This window comes from Pelmatolapia mariae, linkage group LG3_W, assembly GCF_036321145.2.
Source record: "Pelmatolapia mariae isolate MD_Pm_ZW linkage group LG3_W, Pm_UMD_F_2, whole genome shotgun sequence".
NCBI classification, from domain to species: domain Eukaryota; kingdom Metazoa; phylum Chordata; class Actinopteri; order Cichliformes; family Cichlidae; genus Pelmatolapia; species Pelmatolapia mariae.
Genome location: NC_086229.1, coordinates 59817689 through 59840636, shown reverse-complemented (window position 1 = coordinate 59840636; position 22948 = coordinate 59817689). Strand labels below are relative to the sequence as shown.

At 41.8% G+C, this 22948-nt stretch overlaps 1 protein-coding gene across 1 annotated transcript in view; it reads left to right on the top strand.

The window, feature by feature from the left end:
* The window catches only part of npy2rl (neuropeptide Y receptor Y2, like), a 79187-nt gene extending 56506 nt beyond the window's left edge, over nt 1-22681 (top strand). Inside the window, exons 4-6 of the mRNA XM_063469708.1 lie at nt 6033-6198; nt 17618-17771; nt 18435-22681. Of these exons, the coding sequence (XP_063325778.1) occupies nt 6033-6198; nt 17618-17771; nt 18435-19019 (905 nt within the window). The 3' untranslated portion in view covers nt 19020-22681. The remainder of the gene's footprint in view (nt 1-6032; nt 6199-17617; nt 17772-18434) is intronic.
* Nucleotides 22682-22948: the final 267 nt, after the last annotated feature.

Below are 22948 nucleotides of genomic sequence, written 5' to 3'. Positions count from 1 at the left end.
CAACTACAAATCGGAAGGTTGGTGGTTCTGCTGGAGGTGGTGGTTCATGCCAAATACCCTTGGGCAAGATACTAACTCCAAGTTGCTCTCTAGTGCATCCATTGGAGTATGAATGTGTGTGGATGTTAGATGAAGTACTTACATAGAAGGAGTGTAGAAAATAGTGCTTGTGTTAATGGGTGAATGAGGCAAGTTGTGAAAAGTGCCTTGAGTGCTCAGAGTAGAAAAGCGCTATATAAGAACCAATCCATTTACAATTTACCTAAACTGGACCCGTGGACCATATTTGTGTTGTTTTTTTATGTGTCTTTCCATTGCACACATATAGTTTTTGGATGTAACTTGCCAGCATCACCATCTGGTCAAAGTGTGGTCAGTAATATGTAGACTTGTAGTCAAGACCGCCTAAACCAAGACCAAGACAATGCCAAGACCAGAGGGTATCGAGACCATGACAAGACCAAGACCAAGACAGACCGAGTCAAGACCGAGGCAAAGTCGAGACGAGACCAAGACCGAGACAAAAAAGTCTTTAAACTGCAGCCAGATGCTGCTTCGTTTACAGGTGTCAGGCATATTTATGTGTTTTTGCGATGCACTCGCACAGCCCTCCTCACCGCTGTCTACTGTCTCACTCACTTACTGAGAGGACAGACGCACGCTCCACTTGACTGTCGCGTCTCTCACCCTCTCTGTTTTTCACATAATGATATCATCCTATATCCTTGCATGTGATTGGCCACAATATGGAGGGATTGGAGCATAGCTGAGCCACTGTGTGAGAGCTGAGCAGCGAAAGGAAATTAAGTGAGAAGCCGGCTCTCGCTCAATGGGAGTTGACTCTTCTGATTCACTACAAAGCACTCTCTAAGCACGGCTGTTAGAGCTGATGCTTTTGCGCATGACACATTCTCGAACGTTACGTTGTGTGTCATGGATACTGTTGACTCCAAATCTCCCGATCACTATGTCGATCTGAGACAGCAAGACCGAGACAGCGAGACCAAGACCAAAGTCTGTCGAGACCAAGACAAGACCAAGACCACGTAAAAGTGGTCTTGAGACATCCAACTCCAGTAGTATGGTGTTGGTCAAAATGCGCTGAGCTCAGAAAGCAAGGCCAGCATCAATCTTTTCTATATTCTTATATGCTTGTGGTCAATTTATGACAAGTTCTATCTCTTTATCTATTTTGTCCCACCTTCTGTTATTATCCCTTCATATTAACTTGTTGTTTGAAGTCCATCAAAATGTGAAGTAGCTGTCAAAGGGTGCCAAGGCAGAACTGGTTTGACGGTGGTAGAAAAGAGGTTTTAAGACTTCCACAGCATTATCACCGAGCTCTTTAAACCAGAGGATTGGCTTCAGGGTAGAAATGGATTTGGGGAACAATAACTTGCAACCTGTGGAGGAAAAGTTACTTTGAGGTTAAAGCTAGATTTTGATTTGACTTTGGCTCTTTAAAGTACTTCTGGATTATTTTACACATGGATTAGTAAAGTAATCTTTCAGTTTGTTGCTTTTTATTCTTTGCATGGTTTCATTTGTATTGCCATTAAAATTGAGGCATGTGCAGAACATCAGTGTCTGACAGACATGTATCTACAGATGTTGACTGGCCCTCGGCACCAGCTGCTGCCGCCGCTGATGCTCACACATAGAGAACTGAATCTGATTGTACTGATCATGTGACAAGCTGTCCGTCTGCAGCTCTCCTGGCAGATGGCGTCTCTCCATGTCTGGTGTTTCAGGGACGGCGGCTCAGATGCTCACAAGTCGCTTTGTCTCTGCGTGTATCCTCACATGACTCAACCAATCCTGAAAAGCTCAGTGCTCCCACAGCCTTATCTGCTCTCATTGATGACATGTAAAAATTCAATTATAAAGGAACATCGAGGATAAAAGAGGAAAAAAGACGATTATATCACAAAGTGGTTATATAACAACAGTAGGCAAGAAAAACACAAGATCGGACAGGAATTAGCAGCAGAGTTTTTACTGCGGCTGCCTTTTTTCCTTTAATTAGTCTGAAAAAACTTGAACGTTGTTTAATAGATATGACCTGCTTTTGGTGCCATCAGTGCAGAAAAAATGTGGTAGATTCGAACCGTAAAGAGAGACCAGGAGGGAGAAATGAGAGGCAAAGATACGTCAGGTAAAACGCACAAAAATGTTTTTAAAAATAACCTTTAGCATCAAATTAAAACACACAGGCATCATACATATATCATACTTCTACAGTTTAATTAGCTGCAGAATAAATATTCACAAACCTGTTTAGAAACCAAAGGAAATAATCAAACCAGGTTTTGGAGACTTTATTGTTGACAAAATCGTGAGAGATGTCAGGGTATGTTTGGAGCATAGGACCTCTACACATGGGGTTTGGACAAGCAGAGTAAATATAGGGACCAATTTTCCATATTTGCAGGTGAAACAAACAAACCCAAAGCAAAAAAAAAAAATAAACTACTGATGCTGTTTTGCTGATATGTATTCCTCTGAAATTCACCTATCAACATTTTGATGATAGAAATTGAAATTGAAAAGCTGTGGGCATCTGCATGTTTACTTTCTTTTGAATGAGGGCATGCCAGAAAATAAAAGTCTGGGAATTAAAATTAGCTCATTACCTAATTTTCCATCAACACTTTTAAAGTCTTTGAGTGTTCCACAATTTACCAGTAAACTAAGAAATCTCTTGCGTTTTAACCTGTCTGTACTTCCTTTAGCACACATATGTAAAACTCAAAGTGACAGTGTCTTGTCTTACTGTCTCCCCTTCCCCTCTGTTTTTCTTTCTTTCATCCTTTGTTTTTTTAATAATAAATAAACAAATAAATAAATCCTGGCTTTCAGACAACAATTCTAATTGCTAAAGTACCGAACAGGAGAGGCAAAAACAAACAAACAAACAAACAAAAATGAAAAAAAAATGGGGCTTTTCAAATTTTCACACAGCCTGTTTCTCATGAAAAACAGCAAACTAACCAGACACCTCCACAGCATGGTGAATGCACCAAAAAGCCAATGGAGACAATTTCGGGTATGGGGAAAATTGGGAACTACTTTACTGAGCATAAACAGAGGTGTATTTACCAGGAGAAACTCTTTTCAAAGATTTTCATTTTGACATTTGAATCCACACACCAGCACTGATATGGAGTCACAGGCAGGGAGCAGGTGTCAGAAAGTTGCTGAGCTGAAAAGAGACTACTGCTACAGCACAATATGATTTTTTGAGTCAAAACTCAAAGTGATGGAGGTGTAAAGTAAACTACACAATCAAAGTTCCTTACTTTTTTCTTTTTCTATCTTTCTTTCTTTCTTTCTTTCTTTCTTTCTTTCTTTCTTTCTGTAATGACACTTTGGACCCAGTTATGTAGTTGTTCCACCTGCTAGTCATTTTTAAGCTTGTGGAACCATTTGTCTGAGTTGGGTGTAGTCTGAAGTCAATATTTTTGGCTAAATGTTACATCAACTGGGAGAGGGCTTTATGTGTAACAAACTGGATGTTATGAGAGTCATACATTTACAATTAAAACAAAGCATCTATAAGTGATATACATCTGACACTTAGTTATCATAAGCAACAGTTGGGCTCACATCAACTGTAACACTGAAAAATTGTGGCATCTTTAATGGAATGAGCCGATGTTTTAAATTTCCTGCCTGCACTGTGTTTGAGTGAAAAAAAAAAATAAGAAAGCTGATCTCAGTGTTACAAAAGTATTGTGTATAGTCAGGGTCACAAATGAAACCACTGCATTAAACAACAACCCTTCAATTTATTTTTTCTGTATTGGGGATAATGACTACATTTTGAGAACGTGGACAAGAACAGGACAGATGAAACACTTGGAAAAAGCTGAAACCATAAACCAACGTGAAAGCCAACATATCCCAGGTGTTCATGTGTTTTTTTTTTTGTTGTTGTTGTTTTGTAAAACAGTAAATTTAAAAAATCATTTGAAAACAATAATAATTAATATGCATTTTTTGTCTTAATACTTCAGTTTGTCTAGCTCTAGAGACAGTTTCAGCTTTCCAAACATTGTCACTCCTGTGTAATAAGACTTGAATCATCACAAAAAGGAATAAAGGGGCATTTATTAAAAAATAGTATTTTATGTCTTCACTGCACCTCTTAGACTTTGTAAAGCCATGGGCAGACTTTGACCCTTTGACATGCCAATTCAGTCTAGACTCTTCAGTTAATATTCCCAAAGCAGTAAAATAACTTAAATTCTATCCGGCAACTAAACACTCTTTAAAAGAAGATTTTATTAATTGAAGTATTTTCATTGGTATTCATGGTGTTTTCTAGCAAATTGCTAATGAGAAGAAAGCAGGCACGAAATGCAAAACCTTGGCCTGAACCTTTTTCGAAATGTGTTAGGTCAAAGACTGCGCACCTTCGGAGCGGGAGTCGCAATTCGATTCGATTCCCGCCTGGGGCATCTGTATCCAGTAAGGGTCCTAAAGGCTAGATCCCCCATGCTAAGCAAGCCTACCGCAGACATGAGCGAGAGAGAGATAAATATGAAGCCTTGATCAACAAGGTCCGGGTCAGGTGTTGAGGAACCAGGGCACCCTGATGAGAAATGGGTTACTGGAACAAGAAGCCATCGGTGGGCAAGAGACGAAAACAGGGCGTTGTTGGAATACTACTACGCAAATAACGAAAGGTGTTACATGAATAGGATGAGGGACCTATGGAATCTTCAAGAGCCAACATCCACATTGATGGCGAAACAATTATTAGCTCAGTGTTCAAACATTCAGAAGAAGGGACTGCTCTCACAGCTAGAGATTGACGAGGTACAACACACATGCTATGGCAAGGGCGAGTCAGGACAACAGCTCATAGAAGAAAACAGCCGTAGTGATAGATGTAGCGGTTCCAAATGACAGCAACATCAGGAAGAAGGAACATGAAAAGCTCGAGAAATACCGAGGGCTCAGAGAAGAGCTTGAGAAGATGTGGAGGTTGATGGTAACAGTGGTCCCAGTGGTAGTCAGAGCACTAGGTGCGGTGACTCCCAAGCTAGGTGAGTGGCTCCAGCAGATCCCGGGAACAACATTGGAGGTCTCTGTCCAGAAGAGCGCAGTCCTAGGAACAGCTAAGATACTGCGCAGGACCCTCAAGCTCCCCGGCATCTGGTAGAGGACCCGAGCTTGAAGGATAGACCATCCGCAGGGGCGAGTGGGGAATTTTCTTTTATATATCATCGTGGGTGCATGCTCTAGCTCATGTATTTTTTCCCTTTTCTTTTCATCTATCCTTTGCCCTCTTGTTGCTGGGGAAGTGTGTCTTCTTTAAACACTACAAAAAAACTCCAAAAAACAGCTGAGGCAGTCATGGCTGGATGCCTGGTTAATTATCTATGATGGTGGAGAAGATACAAAGGGAGAGAGTTTAGTGGGTGGTGTAGAATTTCTGCAGCAAATTCAGAGAAAATTAACCTCAGAAATAGAAGGAATTTAATGTGTTTGTGATGAGAACCAGACAAAAGAGGAAAGCAATGTTCTTCTTCATATACATAAAAACACAAAAATAAAATGACAAAGGTAGTAAGGGAAGTAATCATACTATATTTGTGCCTTTATGACTTTACTGGTAACACTGGATTAAATTTTTAGGGTGAGTATTCGGTCAAAAGAAACGTTTTTACCTGTATAGCAATGCCCTGTGATAGCGATAATGAAAAAAAGACTCCATATGCCCAACAGACAATGCCCAATGAAATTCCACAGCTTAAGACACTGAAAGGTGCTGGATCCAAAAATAGCATTTGGTGCCTTAAGTTGGGGAAAAAGCATGCTAAACTATCCAACTTTATCAAGAGTAAGTCCAAGGAAGGCAAAATGCACACACTTACTTTACTTTTGCCTCCAGTGCCTCCTGGCACACGGACAGCAACATAAGTTGCTTAGTTTAGTGGAAGTTATCTGTTATGTATTCATGAGAACTTTTACAGTTTTAAATGAGGAATGTAAAGCCAAATATGTTTCTTCCTGTCTATCTCCAGCCGACCTATTGGTCAACACTCTGTGCCTCCCCTTCACCCTGGTCTACACCCTGCAGGGTGAGTGGAAATTCGGTAGCACCCTTTGCTTCCTGCTGCCCTACGCCCAGGGGCTCACCGTGCATGTCTCCACTGTGACGCTCAACGTCATCGCCCTGGACCGCCACAGGTGGGTGACACTTAAAGAACATGTAATCTGTGTTCATGATCTTTCTGGTGAGCTGCCTGTTTCACCTGCTTCATAACCAGAGACGGGCACATTGGATTTTAATTGTGTTTATATCACTATCATGTGTGGTTTGGGTATCTGTGGACAATTGATGACAGTGCATAATGTTGGAAACACACAAGTCCATCAAACAAAAAGAAGAAGTCAAAGAGAGGTTTTTTTGCTACTTTGTATACAGATTTTCAATGTATACTTAGAAAAGCCTCGTTTGACTTTATGGATACCTACAGTACAGTAGGTATCCATAAAGTCCATAGGTATTCATAGTACTGGTACTGGTTAGTCAGTAGATCCACCTCCACACAAGTAGGTAGGTCTGATGGCTCATTTGAGCCATTTCTTTTTTTTTCATGTATTAGAATGGCACCGTGTTCCTGTTTTCCCCATTGTCCAGATTACTGCCTTATCTTGGAAATCCAGTTTTCTTCAGCTGCTTCGCATGTTCAGATGAACTCCAACTCCACCGTCCTGGACTGCAGCTGCGAAGGCGGTCTTTGTTTTCTTGCGGAGATCTGCTGTGAACTGGAGGGTCACTCCAACGAGACCCTGAACAATGAGAACTGGTTCATGTAATCCTACGCAGAACTCACCAAGGCTGCAGCACAGAACAAAGAGTTGAAGTTCATCCACAGCTCGACAAAAGCAGCTCCTTTGTTGCTTTGATATGTTTGTCAAAAGGTTCTTTGCAATACTTGCAGAGGAGAAATTTGGAAACTTTTGCAAACAAATGTTTTCAAGCACAAAAAGAATTTAAATCCTTATAAAATACTGCGAACAGAGATAAAACTTGTCAAACTTAACAAAGAACATCAATGTACTTTATGACTAAGTATCCTCAAAATTAATAACATTGTCATCAGCTCTAGTTGCACTTTGGGTTTACTGCCAATTAGAAAATCTTAGGCTGTTGTTTTTAATCACTCTGAACTACATTTCAAATGGTTGAAACAGAGTGTAGTATCATCCCAGTGAATGAAAAGTTATATAACATCCACAGCGAGATACACCTCATTTGGAGGTAACGTTCAGAAGTGAATGGGGTGGAAATGAAATGACCCCACCAATAATCTATATATACAGATGTATGTAGCTGGAGATTATTATTGCACGCTGACTGCCCCTTATTCTCAGGTAAAGGATATAGCTAGATTACCATGCTCTGATGGCCATCGTAATCAATTAACTTCACATTTTCACATCTATCCTGTTTTCTCCATGACGTTTCTCAGATCATTTGTGAAAATGCAATCAGTTTGTGCTCCCCTGCAGATTTTCACCTTCTCGCTGTGAGCTGACGTCATATTAATGACAAATCTAAAATCCATTTCCACCTTAATACACCTGGCCCTGAGAAAAGAGGATTACAGTGAAGATTCTCTGACTCTGTCATGCCGCCACTGCACCGCTAACGGCACAATTAGACTTTGGTTGCCTGCTGTTTTGGCAGTTGGAGTGTAGGTGTGAAGTGCAGTGATGCAGTGACTTTAGAATGAACAACAGATTATTCATTTTAACCTCTATGAGCCTGCAGACTGGCTTTTAACTCTGTAAAGCCTGAACCATGAAATCATTGGCTGTAAAGGGTTAAGCACTGAAATGCTGCTTGCATGCACTGGTGGATAAACCATTACAGACATCTAAAAACTATTTATAAATAGAAATAATATAGATTTATTTATTTTTGGTAATGGCCAACACTTGTTAATTAAGGGCAACTGTGGCACCAATCTTGCAATACGTGGTGGTGTATATATACACATGTTAGGATGTTCCTGTGGCTGTCGTCAGTATCTACAGGCTACAGGCAATTATGCTTATTTTCTCTCCACCACCTGTCCAAAGATTGCAAACAGACGAACGAATCTCTCCTCTGCATTTAAAGCAGATTTTTATTTGCTTATTTGTTTTTTGGGCAGATGGCTCCTGACAAACAAATTTACAAAAGATCACTTTTCAAGATCCAAGCATCTGTGCTCTTTGTTTTTTTGTTTTTTGTTTTTTTGTTTTTCTTTGAGAAAACATCAAGAGAGTCAAATCAACCTCATTTAGTCGGTCTACAGACTTGTTTGATGCACTTTAGTTCCACTCTTCTGATTTGAATATGATATTGCTTTAAAACTTTGCTCTACTGCTACAGCCCTATGGTCCTGTTAGCAACGATTCAAGCTGCAAGAGTAGCTTTCCATGATTTGTCAAACACTTGGCCTGGCAGCTCTTAGCAGCTCCTCAGTTCATCTTCTGTACGAAACAAGACTAGTTTGCTTAAAGCCAGGTTACCTGTGATTGGCTGCCCCCTTGTGCGCTTAAGATGACCATATAAGGGAGTACTTGTACATACTCTGACCTCATTATTTCAAACTTTGACTATGAGCCTCCACCCCAGTAACAATATGTATACATATGTCAGGAAATAGCTACCTTAACCCTTTAAAACCGGTCGGAGCGGGTACACTCCGTTTTGCGTAACTATTTTTAAATCCCTGTAGATCCGGAACCATGTAAGCTAGCACAATAATTTTTTTGCACATGAAACCGGAGGAGTACTTACATTTTATGCCATCAGCTTGTCCTAGGTCACAGTTTCCTTCCACATATAGCTTTGCAAAAACTGCATAAAAAGCACTTGCAGCAACAAAAACATAATATTCCAGAAACACGCTTTGCCGATCCGATCAGCCGTTCATAACACTTCCTACGTTGGAATAGACGTCAGCGCGAACTATCGCGTGTCCACCCTTACCTGGCCGAAACCGGAAGTGACGTCATTTTTGCGGAAAATGTAGTTTTTTTGTTTGTTTTTTTTTACATTCGGGACCTTATAAGTCTATACTGGTGTTTTTAAAAGTCATGTTTGACTTCATGCTTTTCTGAATAGTTTCTGGGATGCTTAGAACTCAAATTGCACTGCTGGAAATAGTTTATTTTGATGCAAATGCTGTTTTTTTGCAAATTTGCATTATAATATTTATTTTCATTTTTCCAGCAGTATATAAAAATTGGTGTATCTCAAAAATAAAACTATGAAGACACTCAAAATAAATTTCCTGTTGTTAGAAACTGTTTTGTGCAAGTTTTTTGTATTTACAGTTTTGAGGGACAAACCTCTTAAATTTCTCTAACTAGAAATATATGTAAAAAAAAACCAACCCAAAAACAATTTTTAATTTTTTGTAGTTTATTGCACTTTGTTGCAATTTATGTAGTTATTATAGACTTAATGCATACATATTATTAAAATCAGAATCAGAATCAGAATCAGAATCAGAATCGTGTTTATTGGCCAAGTATATGTGCAGACAAATACAAGGAATTTGGTTCCGGTAGATGGTGGCTCTCAAGCACAGCAATGTAAAAACACACACACACACACACACACACACACACACACACACACACACACACACACACACACCTATATGTACATTACGCATGCATACACATACATACACAAAGCTGTGTGAACCAACTATAAATAACTAAACTTATGTACATAAAATACAGAAATGAAATGAGGTGGAATGAATACTACAGAATGTACATAAGGTGCAGTTGCAGTCTGGCAGTGGGAAGCAGTGTGACAGGTCAACTGTTTAGGAGGGAGATGGCGAGGGGAAAGAAAGTGTTCCTATGTCGGGTGGTCTTGGTTTGCAGGCTTCTGTACCGTCTGCCAGAGGGCAGCAGGTCAAAAAGTCTGTGTCCAGGGTGTGAGGGGTCTGTGACGATTTTCCCTGCCCGTTTCCTGGTTCTTGAGAGGTACAGATCCTGGATGGAGGGCAGGGGGGCACCGATGATCCTTTCTGCTGCCCGTACAGTCCGCTGCAGTCTGCTCCTGTCCTGTTTAGTGGCTGCACCATACCAGACTGTGATGGAGGAGCACAGGACAGACTCAATGACTGCAGTGTAGAACTGGATCAGCAGCTCCTGTGGAAGACTGTACTTCCCCAGTTGTCTCAGGAAGTACATCCTCTGCTGGGTCTTTTTGAGGATGGAGTTGATGTTGGTCTCCCACTTCAGGTCCTGGGAGATGGTGGTACCCAGGAACTTGAAGATCTCCACAGTCGACACAGGGCTGTCTGATATGATGAGGGGGGGCAGAGTTGGGGGGTGTCTCCTGAAGTCCACTGTCATCTCTACAGTTTTAAGAGTGTTCAGCTCCAGATTGTGCTGACTGCACCAGAGTACCAGCCGCTCAACTTCCTGCCGGTATGCAGACTCATCACCATCCTGAATGAGGCCAATGACGGTGGTGTCATCTGCAAACTTTAGGAGTTTAACAGCCGAGTTCTTGGAGGTGCAGTCATTAGTGTAGAGGGAGAACAGTAGTGGTGAGAGGACACATCCTTGAGGGGCACCAGTACTGAGGGACCGAGTTTCAGAGGTGATCTCCCCCAGCCTCACTTGTTGCTTTCTGTCTGTCAGGAAGCTGGTGATCCACTGACAGGTAGCTGGAGACACGCTGAGCTGGGAGAGTTTGGAAGAGAGAAGTTCAGGCACGATGGTGTTAAAAGCCGAACTAAAGTCCACAAACAGGATCCTGGCATAAGTTCCCGGGCGGTCGAGGTGTTGCAGGATGTAATGCAGCCCCATATTCACTGCATCATCCACCGACCTGTTTGCCCGGTAGGCAAACTGCAGAGGGTCCAGCTGGTGGCCTGTAATGTCCTTCAGATGGGCTAACACCAGTCGTTCGAAGGATTTCATGACCACAGACGTCAAGGCGACAGGTCTGTAGTCATTCAGTCCTGTGATGGTAGGTTTCTTGGGAACAGGGATGATGGTGGAGCGTTTGAAGCAGGATGGAACTTCACACAGCTCCAGGGATCTGTTGAAGATGTGAGTGAAGATGGGAGCCAGCTGTTCAGCACAGGTCTTGAGGCAGGAGGGTGAAACACCGTCTGGTCCGGGGGCTTTCCTGGGCTTCTGTTTCTGAAATAGTCGGCTCACATCCTCAGTGTGTATTCTGAGTTCCAGGGAGGAGGAAAGGGGGGTGGGAGGTGTGATGGAGGTCGTTGAGTCTGGATTGGAGAGGGTGGTGGCGGTCGTTGAGTCTGAAATGGGAAGGGTGGTGGTGGTCGTTGGGTCTGGATTGGGGAGGGTGGGGGTTGTCGTTGAGACTGGATTGGGGAGGGGGAGGGTGAAGGGGGGAGAAGTGGAAGGTGTGTTGGGGGTCATTGTCTGAAGCAGTGTCTCTGGGGAGGGGAGGATGAGGCGTGGGAGTCTGTCCGTCTCAAACCTGCAGTAGAATGTATTTAGCTCGTTGGCCAGGTCTTTGTTTGCTTCAACAGTGGGTGGGGGGCGTCTGTAGCTGGTGATTTCCTGCAGGCCCCTCCACACTGACGCAGGGTCGTTGGCTGAGAGCCGTTCTTCCAGCTTCTGAGAGTAGACCCTTTTAGCTGCTTTGATCTCCTTGGTCAGTGTGTTCCTGGCCTGCTTGTACAGGGCCCTGTCACCACTTCTGTAGGCGTCCTCCTTGGCCTTACGAAGATTTTGGAGTTTAGGAGTGAACCATGGTTTATTGTTGTTGTATGTGCAAAAGGTCTTTGTTGGCACACACACGTCTTCACAAAAACTGATGTATGATGTCACAGTGTCCGTGAGCTCATCCAGGTTATCAGATGCAGCTTCAAAAACAGTCCAATCAGTGCAGTCAAAACAGTCCTGTAGTTCCTGCTTTGCTGCGTTAGTCCACTTCTTCACAGTTTTGACTACAGGTTTGGCACGTTTGAGTTTTTGCCTATAAACTGGAATAAGATGGACCATGCAGTGATCAGAATGTCCCAAAGCTGCCCGGGGCACAGAGCGATAGGCATCTTTTAGAGTGGTGTAGCAGTGATCCAGTATGATGTTGTCCCTGGTGGGGCAGTCTATATGCTGTCTGTATTTAGGGAGTTCGTGGTTGAGGTTTGCTCTGTTAAAATCCCCAAGGATAATTGTAAAGGAGTCCGGGAATTTCCTCTCCAGGGTGGTGATCTGGTCAGCCAGCTCGCACAGTGCGTTGTTCGCGTTGGCCTGAGGAGGGATGTAAACTCCGACCAGCATGAAGGAAGAAAACTCCCGCGGTGAATAAAACGGTTTACAATTGATGAAAAGACTTTCCAAGTGTGGGCTGCAGTGTTTCTGTAACACTGTGACATCAGTACACCAACCTTCATTAATGTAGAAGCAGACTCCACCACCCTTTGTTTTCCCTGAGAGCTCCGTTTCGCGGTCCGCCCGGTGAAGTTGGAAGCCCGGCAGATTTAAGACAGCGTCTGGGACACGCTCACTGAGCCAGGTTTCAGTGAAGCAGAGGGCAGCAGAGCGTGCAAAGTCCTTGTTAGTCCGGTTTAAGAGCAGTAATTCGTCGACTTTGTTTGGAAGAGAGCGGAGATTCGCGAGGTGAATGGAGGGGAGTGCCGTGCGGAATCCTCGCCGACGTAGTTTCACCAGTGCACCAGCGCGGGTCCCCCGTCTGCGTCTCCTCCAGGAGCCACAGAGAGCTGCTGCGCCTCCAACTAAAATCTCCAAAAAACTTTCCGGGTTTGTGAAAAATGGATAAGAACTATAGTGAGACGACTGCCTGATGTTTAGCAGTTCATCTCTGGAGAAAGTGATGTGGTCTGAGTGACCAAAAGCGCAGAAAATAAACAAAAACAAGAAAAGTGCGAGAGAGCGCAGTACCGAGGCTGCCATCCGCGGCGCCATCTTGAATGATGATTTGGGCTATAATGGTTGTATTGATGTATAGCAACTTGAAATGCTCCCAAAAATGGCACTACAGCATGTAAAAATATAAAGATAACTCTGGCGGACTTGGTTCTATGGTAGGTCTTAACACTAGGTTTACTATCCTGCGCAAATTTGCGTAACTTCCCTAAACCCAACACCCCCTAGAATTACTGGCTTTTTTATTTTCTGGTGCAAGTCCCGAGGTGTTAAGCACCCCTGCTGAGATTTTCACAGGTCGTCAGCTCGTTTCTCCTCCAGCTTTTGTGGTGCAAACCACCCATTATCCTTGAGGCCTGGCACATTTGCATTTGCACACTCAGAGTTGCTCAGATCCAAGGCAGGCCAAACCTCTGTGTTACAACTTTCAGAAATGCCTGGTAGAAATGCTTCAACTTACTCATGAGATTTTGACCACATTTCTTGCGGAAGTCACAACTATACTGAATGCACGACCGTTGTTGCCAGCTTCCCTACGAACCTTGGTAGGGAACAGCTGTTCCCTACCAAGGTTCGTTGTCCATTCACACAGTATATTGCAACCAAGCCAGACAAATTTGGGATCAAGTTCTGGATGGCCACGGATTTGGACACCAAATATGTCTGCAGTGCATCTCCTTACTTGGGAAAGGACCCCAGTCGTCAGAAGGGAGAGAGGCTGGCAGAGAACGTGGTCATGAAACTGATGGAGCCGTTTTTGGATGATGGGAGAAATGTCACAACGGACAATTTCTTTACTTCACTGTCACTGTCGCACAGACTGCTGCAGCGCAAAACAACGTTACTGGGCACGGTGAATAAAGTCCGGCGTGAACTTCCTCAACTTGCAAAAGATACTGCAAAGCGAGAGGTATTCTCCACTTCAGTGCTTAGAAGTGACAGTGTCTCCTTGACAATTTATGCACCTAAAAAAAACAAGACTGTGTGTGTTCTAAGTTCCATGCACCAAGACGTGACGATCGGTGACGGCAGAAAGAGGAAACCCAACACGATAACAGACTATAACCACATGGAGGTATGTGAATGTGTGTACAATTTTACACCAGTGCTACAATGTTTTCTGATGTGTGCTATACAGGCCTATAGAAAAAAACATATACTCATGACTCTCTCTCTCTGCTTTTACAGTGTGGTGTAGATGTGTTGGCACGGATGTATTCTGTAAGATCAGCAACACGCAGGTGGCCAGTAGCGGTTTTCTACAATATGCTGGACCTGGCGGCGGTGAATGCCTACATTTTGTACAAGGCATGTACAGGGTGGACAGGCAAAAGAAGATTGTTTCTGAGTCTTCTAGCTCAGCAACTTCGTTGCCGATTCATGCAGCACAAGGAAATATTAGCACAGAGGCAGGCTGCTGAAGCTGCTGCAGCTGCTGTGCCGGGGACTGTAAAGACAACGCAGTGCCAGGTGCAAGAGAGCTGCAACAGGAATCGCAGCAGGTTTACCTGTGCAACATGTCAGAAGTTCACCTGTACCAAATGCAGGAATGATGGACACTGGGTCTGAAAACGCTGTAAAGTTTGAAACACTTCGAAATAAAACAGACTTGTGTACCCATATATTGTGAATGTGTTTCTTTTGTATGTAGGTTGTAACACAGAGGTTTGGCCTGCCTTGGATCTGAGTAAACAAATGCCAATGTTGCGCACACACACACACACACACACACACACACAGCAAATCTGCATTTATTTGTCCCACAAGTGGAAAATCTGCATTGTCATTGCAAAAAAGTGGACAGAGCACGGTATAGAAAGTGCACTATACAAACAATCTGGAAACATATATATGGACACGAGTATTCAAAAATATTGGTGTATCTATACACACACACACACATATCTATCTATCTATCTATCTATATCTATATATCTATATCTATATATATATATATATATATATATATATATATATATATATATATATATATATACACATATATATATATATATATATATATATACACACATATATATATATATATTATAGATGTGTCTGTGTGTATAACTAGACTTTATGCATATTATATAAGGTGTGGCTATATAAATATATAAATATATGTACAACTCTGTGTATATATGTTTATGGCCAGGCATCCAATGTAGTGACAAGGATTGACAAGAACTAATATTGCATATGAGAAATATTGCACATAGAAACTACCATGGTGTACAGTACGCTGCAGGTAAGAAGGAAAGTAGCCTTGCAGGGAAGGAAAGACCTGAATCTCTCATGGTTAGGGGTCGGGGGAGGGTGTGTTTGCACAACAAAAGCAGGAGAACAATGGAGCTGAAGACCTGTGAAAATCTCAGCGGGGTGCCAAGAGGTGTTAAGGTCGGGGGGAATTTACGCAAATCTGCGCAGGCTAGTAAATCTAGTAGTAGGGACTTGCACCAGGGAAAAAAGGCTCAGTAATTCTAGTGTTAAAGGGTTAAAGAAAACGTTTCCTCTACGTGGTGGATGATGACCAACTAGACCAACTTTATTTAAAGGCTGTATGAATAATGGTGTTAAATTTGCTAAAAGTACAAATGTGTCTGGCGTCCTTCTTTAGTTAAAACTAACTCACCATGTAAATTAATGTAGTATTGTTCAAAGAGAAATTTCTGAGTTCATGCTCTGTGCTTCAGCAGTATTTAATTAAACTTAATTAAATTTGATGTGCACACAGAGTTCTTTCTTCTACCTACGCAAATTAAAGCTGTGACTTTAATGTAACTTTCATCATTATGTTTCATGCTGAATGTGCCAAAGCACAAAGCCCAAACAAAACCTCAGTGTCAGGATGCCTCAGCTGTAAACTTCATCCATAATGATTTCATGTTACACCCTGTTTTTGTTTTCTCTATCAGCAGGGAAAAGCTAAAAGAAGTTTTACCAGAATTTTTTTTTAATTTAATCTGGGCAGCAATAAACAGATGGCTGCCAAAAACACCACAGAGACCCACTAGACTTGTGCTGAGTATGTGAAACCACTGTACTCACTGGAGGCTTGATCAAGAAACTTGAGAGTCAGAGTAATGAGTTTCATTTTTTTTATCCTTAAGTGTTTTCTTAAGTGTTAAGAGTTTCTTATTGACTTCCATATTCAGTAGATTAGAAAGGAGCCTCAGTTGTAACCAGCAAAACAAACACAGTTGGAAATATGAGTTTTTGGCAATGCAGCCTACATTAATTGGTGAGTGGCCTTCACTGCTGGCTTGTTGGGTGTTTTTTATGTTCATGAGTGTTGCTGATTTGACCACAAACGGAAAGATTTGCAGCATTGATTCTGGCTGTAAAGAAGGACTTGATCTTGGCCTACAAAAAAACTGCACAAACAACGCAACCAGTTTAGGGTTGGTGTTGCGTGTTTTAGCTACTTGCTAGATGAGCCTGCTGAGAATTTTTTTTGTCATCTTTGTTTACGCAGATTGTACATTACAGTCAGCATGACTTCGAAACTCACATATATGCTTACTTTTGTGGGGTTTCATTTTAAGTTTCCTCTAAGGCAGCGGTCCCCAACCTCTGTTGCGCCACGGACCGGTTTATGTCCGACAATATTTTCACGGACCGGTTTTTAAGTTGTCGCGGATAAATACAACAAAATAGAACCGGTACCAAAAAATATATATATTTTTAACACACGGGAAAAGACCTAGGGAAACCGAGTTAACGATAAAAACGATCAAAAACATAACGATAAAAACCCTGAAAACCATAAATTTCACACCCGAGCCTCAACTCTCGTGGCCCGGTACCAAACGACGCAAGGACCTGTACCGGTCCATGGCCCGGGGGTTGGGGAACGCTGCTCTAAGGTAATGTCAACCACACAAAAAGTGTTTATTGCTATATGATGACGTCGTTCTATCTGAGCAGTGTCGCTGCATAATTTTCTATCTTGGGTCTTGCACTTTGGCCATCTTCAAAATGAGACTTTACTGACTAATGGGTGACATTATGGTGAGATTAAATCCATCTTTTATATTTCTAATCAATTTATTGTGGCCTCTTTTCATGGTCATTCAATCCATGAAAGGTTTGTGTAAATGTACTGATTAATTCAGAAATGGGGAAAATCCACCAAAGACCTGACGAAAGGCCTGAGAGATCCATTTGGCCTTTCAGCTGATCCATCTACTGTTTGTTTATTGTAAGGAAGGGAAAAAGGGAAAGAACAAAGCTGAGGTATGCCAAATTACAGAAAAAAATGACTGAAAATTACTGGCAACAGGTCTCATGGAGTGATGATTCTGAATTTGAAGCTTTTGGTTCAAATCATCATCTTTATAAAACAGAGGAGGTCAGGAGCAGCAGTCAGTGTCTACAGCCATCTGTAAAACACAGTGGAGACTCTGTCGTCGTTTGGGGCTGCTGTGTTGGGGATATTGTGAGAATTGATCAACTTTTGAATGCAGAAGGTTACTGTCAGATTTTGAAAACTTGTAAAAATAGCTACAAATGTTCCCCCTGAAAATTAAGATTTTCTGAGTAAAGTGTGACAAAACTTCCTGGTAATAACTAATGCAATCTAAAAATCAGGAAACTGATATAATATCAGTGGTTTTCTGTGTCCTGACCTGTTAAAAACGAAACTATAAAGTGCGCCTCATGTGAACATTTCAAGTTTATATAAATATTTGGTATGCACCAATTTGCATTTCAGGTGTATCGTGTACCACCTGGAGACCAGGATGCGTAAGGATGTGTGTTTTACAGTGATAGCATTGACATGGGTGCTGAGTGCCATCCTGGCTAGCCCTCTTGCCATCTTCAGAGAGTACGGCTCTTTCACACTGGAGCCTGGACATACCATACAGGTATATGCAGTCACACACCTACAACACCATGCTTCTGAATCAAATATTTGTACAGATCGGTCCCCTCACTTCCCTCCTCATTCTTTCCCTTTGATCTTCCTGGTGCTGCTCACATCCCTCACGTTGCCTCCTCTTTCATCTCATCCTTCTTTCCTTCTTTTCTTTCCTTACATCCGTTCCTCTCCAAACTCTTGTTTCCCTCCTTATTCCTGTTGTTCATAATCCCAATCTCTCCAGTCACTGCACTCAAATGTAAACTATATCAAAATTCTGATCCAGTCGCCAAAAGAATCCAATGGAAAAATCCTTTTTTTTTAGTAACTTCTCTAAAGCTTTTGATCATATATCACATAATCTTGATTACCTTTGGATTAGAGCAAACATTTACTTGCCATTTTTTTATGGACTTCTCATCTATTGGGAATACCTAAAGGGAAAAGAAAAAAAACTTTGCGCAGAAAAACTGTAATGCCAAAATGAGACTTCATCTTTAGTGTAACATCTTCTAGTTTCTGGAGATTTGCCTTTTTAACCATGTGGCTAAAATTAAATCCAGTGACCTGTGGGATAATAAGAGGCTAACCTAACCATGGTATTTAAAGTGTACCTTCATGTAACACAGACTAAACTCAACCAAACATCCCATTCTGTCCTCTGTCATAGGCGTGTATGGAGAAATGGCCTGGGACAAACACAGATGGCACCATCTACAGCATCTCCATGCTTATCCTGCAGTATTTCCTCCCCCTGTCCATCATCTCCTTTGCCTACGCCCGCATCTGGTCCAAATTGCGTGGTCATGTCAGTCCAGCAGAGAGTGGTGGCAACAGCAGCGTCGCCTCCGAACGCCACCGCCGGCGCCGCAAAACCACCAAGATGCTGGTGACCATGGTGGTGGTGTTTGCCGTGAGCTGGCTTCCCTTCCACGCCTTCCAGCTGGCCACCGATATCGACAGCACGGTGCTGGACATGCGGGACTTCCGCCTGCTCTACACCGTCTTCCACGTGATTGCCATGTGCTCCACCTTTGCAAACCCGCTACTTTACGGCTGGATGAACCGCAACTACCGCGCTGCCTTTCTCGCTGTCTTTAAATGTCGCAGTGGCGGCGAGAGGGGGAGGGGCGGCCGACTGGACAGCATTCACCCCGCTGGGGGAGGGGCAGGAGGGGGAGGCGGAAGGGCGAAGAAGATAGTACTTGAAACGCAGGATGTGGTGTCTACACGCCTCAATGCCACTGATGTGTGAGATGCCGAGGAGGGATGGAGGAGAGGAAGACATGGAAGAGAAAGGAAGGAAAAGAATATTCTTTTGTCTCCCAGAGGACAAAAGATTGCACATGGAGACAGAAGAAAAGAAGACCTAACGATGTGTGAGAAAATAGAAACGGCACGAGTGAGAGGGAGCCAATGGGGGGGATTAAAGAGCCCAAATATAGAGGAGAAGGCGGGGATGATTGGGGATTAGAAGAGGAAGAATGACAGGAGAAACGATGAAGAGCTGCTGAATGACTCAAAGTCTTCTTAAACAACTGAAACTGCATCTTTCTGAGGACATGACCTTGCTGTGATGGAAAATTCCCACACTGTAAAGACGTGCTTTGAGGGTGAAATTGTGTTTGAAGGATCTGTGACACTTAAAAAAGCGGGCAGGCCTGTATGGAGAACAGATTAAGTAGGCACATTTTTATGGACAAAAAAAAAAAAATGACCAAAAGAAATGGACTTTAAAATCTAGTCAGCACAGGGCTTTTTCTCCAGCTTCAATCCACAGATGAAACATGTAACTCAAAAATATAATCCACAGTGGCTTACAAATGTGCTCTCTTAAAGAAAGCTTATGAATTTTTAGGCCACTGTTAAATCGATTAAAAGAAAAGGTGGTGGGGGGGGATACAATTTGGATGCATGATGCAAGCTTGAGAAATCTCAGACACTGTTGTGAAAATGTGCATTTGCTGTGGATTATCTGACAAAAAAGCCAGATTGGAGGAGTGCAAAACAGAAAACATGGAGGTGGGCAAGAAGTAGATGTGGTCAAATTATTCATATTAGAAGGGAGATGCTTTGTTGTTCTTTTTTTTTTAATTGGCGGAGAATAGAGAGCAAGCGAATCGGAGACAAGGGCCGAAGCTGTAACTGTGATAAAGGGATCAGTAGGAGAAAAAGACAAGAGTTAAATGTGGGATAATGAGGCAACGTAAAAAACAAAGGTATTTCAAATGAACTGTATCCAATTTAGAAAGAAACATCAGAGAAAGGATCCCTACTTTCAAGCTAACACACGAATGTTTGAATAAAATGAAAACTTGAGTGATTTACTTCCTTTTCTTTGATCACTTTAGCACCTTACTGAAGCCGTAAATTTGTCACATTGCAATTTTTCCAGTTATACAGACACAAAGACCAGGTCGTTATTTTACGCTTCTAATATTAATCTTATTTTATTCATCTGTGCTCAGTCTACCAAGTCTTTTTATTGAAACTCAATTACAGATGGAAGAAATATCATTAAAGTATGATCAGCTACATTAAAGCAAAACTCATTAGGTAGATATGACATTTTTCAATAACTTTAATGGATGCTTTGAATTCCAAATAACTTCCACAAGTGAATAGTTTATTCATAGACTTTTACATGGATTTAGGGCACTACGTTTGCCCTCCACCAAGAATTTATTTTTTAAAAGAAGCTCATCTTGTCACTTATACTCTTAAAATATGATTTTGATTCCTGAGTTCATAGCGCCACTGAATGTTTTGTGAGAAATCTTGTCAACCCTTCCAAACACAGTCTTACGGCAGTTTGTGAACTTGTCATGACTAGTAGTCTATTAATTCATATTTCTGTGCACAAATCAGCTAACTGAACCCTCCCTGTCTTTCTGTTCTCATAAAGTCCTCATTTGCAGACTGTAGCTATACTTTACCTCTCAAGTCATGCCATCTGGGATGAGTTCCAGCCCACAGATATTCAAAAAGATGGAAGCTTCTGGAAATGAAAATTGAAATCATTTACCAAATTTACCCTGTATCTACTTAGATTTTGTAGCTTTGGATTCCAACCAAACAAACCTACCAAACTTCAACCAAATGGTGGCTTAGGCTAAATGTAATGCTGTGTTCACCATAAAGTCACATGAAACCTCACCAAGAGGTACCACATCTGTACATTCAAAAAAGTTTTCAAATTAAATTCAAATTACAAATTTAAAAGCCTTACAGCTGAGATTGCCTCATAGACTCTGGATTAGCCTGATGAAGGACAAACCAGAGCTAAATGATTCAACTTCTCTTTTATATGAAGACAAAACATAAAATGGGCTTTAAGTGAGCAAAGTCAGAACCTCCTGATATCTTACTTACTGATGTTACAGTAACTTCTTTCTAGCACTCCATTACACTCTAGCTTTTGTTTGTGAGGTCACAATTCACCTTGAGTTTGGTGTTACCGCACCACTGGGAATAGGGCTACATCATTCCAAGAGGCAGAGGCTGGCCTACCCAATCCTGCATCAACTCCCTAGATAGACATGTCTCTACACTATCAACAAGCACCTGACCTGTCCTTGCGATTCATCATAGAGCCAAAATATCCAGAGCTGTCAGCAGACTGAGTTCACTGTAATTCTAAAGGCTCCAACAACATTAACCTTTGTTCAGGCCTTCCTAAATAGGGTTAAACCCAAGAATTCCGAAATCCTAAGAACAACTAATCCACATCTTTTTACATTGAACATTTCACCAGGGAAAAAATCGTGTTCCCTGATGGGTTGGTGAGTGGATGCTGCCTATTGCTACATGAAACTGGTTGCAAAGATGTATTTGGTGTTCCATCAAAAAAACTCATTTGGCATTGGTTCCTAGCAGATTACAATGGTTATCTGTGGTTTGCACAGAAGATGCTAGCTTGTCTGTGTACACTCAGCACTTCCCAAGTAGTAAGGAAATTGTGAAAAGCAGGACTTGAAGCACAGTTTCTATGGGAATGTAGACCGCACACCTTTACCATAAAGGTTGCACCTTTTGAAACAAGTTAAAACCTTTAAACTTCTTGGTAAGGTTTAGTAAAAATAAAATCTTTGCAATTAACTTATGGAGTTAAAAACTTTAACTTAGTACGGTTTCAAAAGAACTCCTTAGCGGTTCGTTTATGGTGTGAACGTGATGTGACCCCAATCCAAACCAACTACCAACTACTACCAAGTTTAAGTTAAAAAAAACATCCCGTAACCATGCATGCTTTGTATTCGCAATGGGAAATCAACTACTGGCAATGTATATGACAACTTATAATGGCCACCTGTTATATTGACAACATTCAAATCAGGTGGTCTGCTTCTGTTGACCTAATATGGTGGGCTTAGTGTTAGTAAGATATGTCTAAATAATGAATAAGCATAAATAAGCATAATGAGCACATCCCTCATGCTGATCCAGTCTTGCACTATCCTTTTTCTCTTGCCCTTAGATATCCCACTATGTGCCTTGAGAGCTTGTTGTAGAAAAGAATCAATGTGTTTCTGGTCTGGGTTAAGTAACATAAATAAAAGGCTAAACTTACTATTTTTGGAAGGTAGGAATATTTCCCACAAGTAATATCAACATTTCGTATGTGTTTCCACAAATAATGTTTGCTCTTAATTTTCTGTTAATTATGAACTAATTAGTTCCTTTGTTCAAAATGTTATTACCAAAGGTTGTTTCTTTAAAAGTCTAAAATTTAATTGCCTAATTGTAATTCCAACTCTCAGGTTTCCCCTGGCAGGAGCTTCATCAACATACCGATTTGGTTGAGCTGGCTGATTGAAAAACGACCTGCACAAGGTGAATACATATCAGAGATAGAGATGTGAAAGAAAACGAATCAAAAGTAGACACAATTTCATTCTGTTTCAAAAGCTGCAGATAAACTCCTTCTTTTTTGGGGGGTGGCGGGGGGGGGGGGGGGGGGGGGGTGTTCCTGACATCTATGCCTCTTTAAATCCTTCGATTAGAGGATCCTTTCTCTCTGAGCTGCATCACTGCTTCACCCGACCAGCAATCCCACAATCCCTCTGTTCCCTCCCACTGAACCGGTTTCTCTCTGTCCTCATTTCAGCTCCTCGTCTGTCTCTTTTCCTCCTATGAATGCATGCATTAAGCAGCTAGAAATGGACAAAAAAGTATATGAAAAAT